The following is a 1,558-nucleotide window of genomic DNA, read 5'->3' as shown; positions in this document are numbered from 1 at the left end:
AAACATTCTCAGCTTCCCGGGAAGCATACAGTGCAAGCAGATGATTAAGTGCTCAAACACTAACAAACTGACAATATATTTCGCTGTCTATAGCCAGGTACCCATTCCCACCTGGGTGAAGTGGGGAAAATTCGTGTAAAGTGCCTTTCCCAAGGACACAACGTCGGGCCCCTGACGGGATTCGAACCCACAACCTTACAGTTGCGAGTCCGAGAGCCTAACTATTAGGCCACGACGCTACAAATATTTGTAGACTACATGTACACAATATAATTGTTTGAAATGATGCAGTTTAACGTCTATCTCCGATTGTGACATACTGGAGTGAAGAGAGCCTCGAAGATTCCCCACCATACAACTACATGTATTACAACCCACGTTCATCAAGAACACTACACCACATTGGGGATTCGAATTAGAGCCACCCGCATCCCAGTGCGATACCAACTGAGCAAAGGCATGCGTAAGATTTTGAAAAATCAATGGGCAAACGCTGCAGAAATAGATCTAAGTACGTACCAGTATCAGTACCATAGTACATGTAATAATAGTAGGCTACTGTACCAAATACATTGTGCAAATTAGTACAATAAATAAGATAGACAAAAATCGGAACGCATTACATGTATGTATATTCATTAAAATCATACTTATACAAAGTCACATCAGATGGTAGTAACTTTGTTCTGGTTGTGATTAAAAGCTCCCCGTCAACGCCAAATGATATTTCGATTGTGAATGAGACAGTACTACATAATAAAAATGTATTTATAATAATAGAGTTACATGTATTATTTTAACACCCACCTACTGTCATAGAACCAAGATTGCATCCAATACCCGAGAAAGCTTGTGGTAGGAAAAAAAACCCTCAAAATGACCTTACGGGGGCACGGGAAAGGAGAGGGGGATTGAGGGGGAATGACCAATGAATGAGTAGGACTACCAATAGGCCTACCATACCGAGATGACGAGTTGAAGGTGAACCTTCAAAGGTGTGTTAATTAAGCTGTCCCCCGCGGTTTTATTTAAAAAATAAATTCTGAAATTATGCAAACTGGGCCCCAAAATGTGAAATTATGCGATTCTGTTAACTTAAAAAAACAATGATAAAGGAAAATAATCAGAAATCAGGCAGAAAAAAGAATCAAATTTTGCTTAAATTATGGGGTGTGCATAAAACCCAGGGGACAGATTAAGTAAGATACTAACTAAAACACATCGGTGAACTATTTAAAAGGGAACGGTTGATTTAACAGGTTTCTCCATTTCAAATAGCCAAAATACACCGTGAAACAAGTGGCCTAGGGTTTACAGATCGAAGTGCAAGAAAATCAGTGAAGAAATGTCTCCGCTCACCTCTCCCGCCGTGCCTGTTGCGGCGTGCATAAAAGCCTTTGAAAAGACAGGCCCGGGGCAGACCACTGTGACGTCTATGTTGTGCTCGCCCATCTCTGTTCTCAGGCACTCAAAGTATCCCTGAAGAGAAAAAAGGTAGGCAGGACTATAATAATAGCTTTGTGTGTGTGTGTGTGTGTGTGTGTATGTATATATATAT

General features: G+C 40.6%; 1 protein-coding gene across 1 annotated transcript in view; it reads right to left on the bottom strand.

Moving 5' to 3' along the window:
• LOC101857419 (dehydrogenase/reductase SDR family member 7) overlaps nt 1-1,479 on the bottom strand; it is a gene marked incomplete at its 5' end in the record, with an annotated part of 3,280 nt that extends 1,801 nt beyond the window's left edge. The window contains 1 exon segment of the mRNA XM_005101655.3: nt 1,360-1,479. Within this exon segment, the coding sequence (XP_005101712.2) occupies nt 1,360-1,479 (120 nt within the window).
• Between the last annotated feature and the right edge of the window lie 79 nt (nt 1,480-1,558).

This window comes from Aplysia californica, unplaced genomic scaffold (assembly GCF_000002075.1).
Source record: "Aplysia californica isolate F4 #8 unplaced genomic scaffold, AplCal3.0 scaffold00293, whole genome shotgun sequence".
NCBI classification, from domain to species: Eukaryota; Metazoa; Mollusca; class Gastropoda; order Aplysiida; family Aplysiidae; genus Aplysia; species Aplysia californica.
Note: the sequence above shows the minus strand (reverse complement) of the source record. Positions and strands in the feature narration are given on the sequence as shown.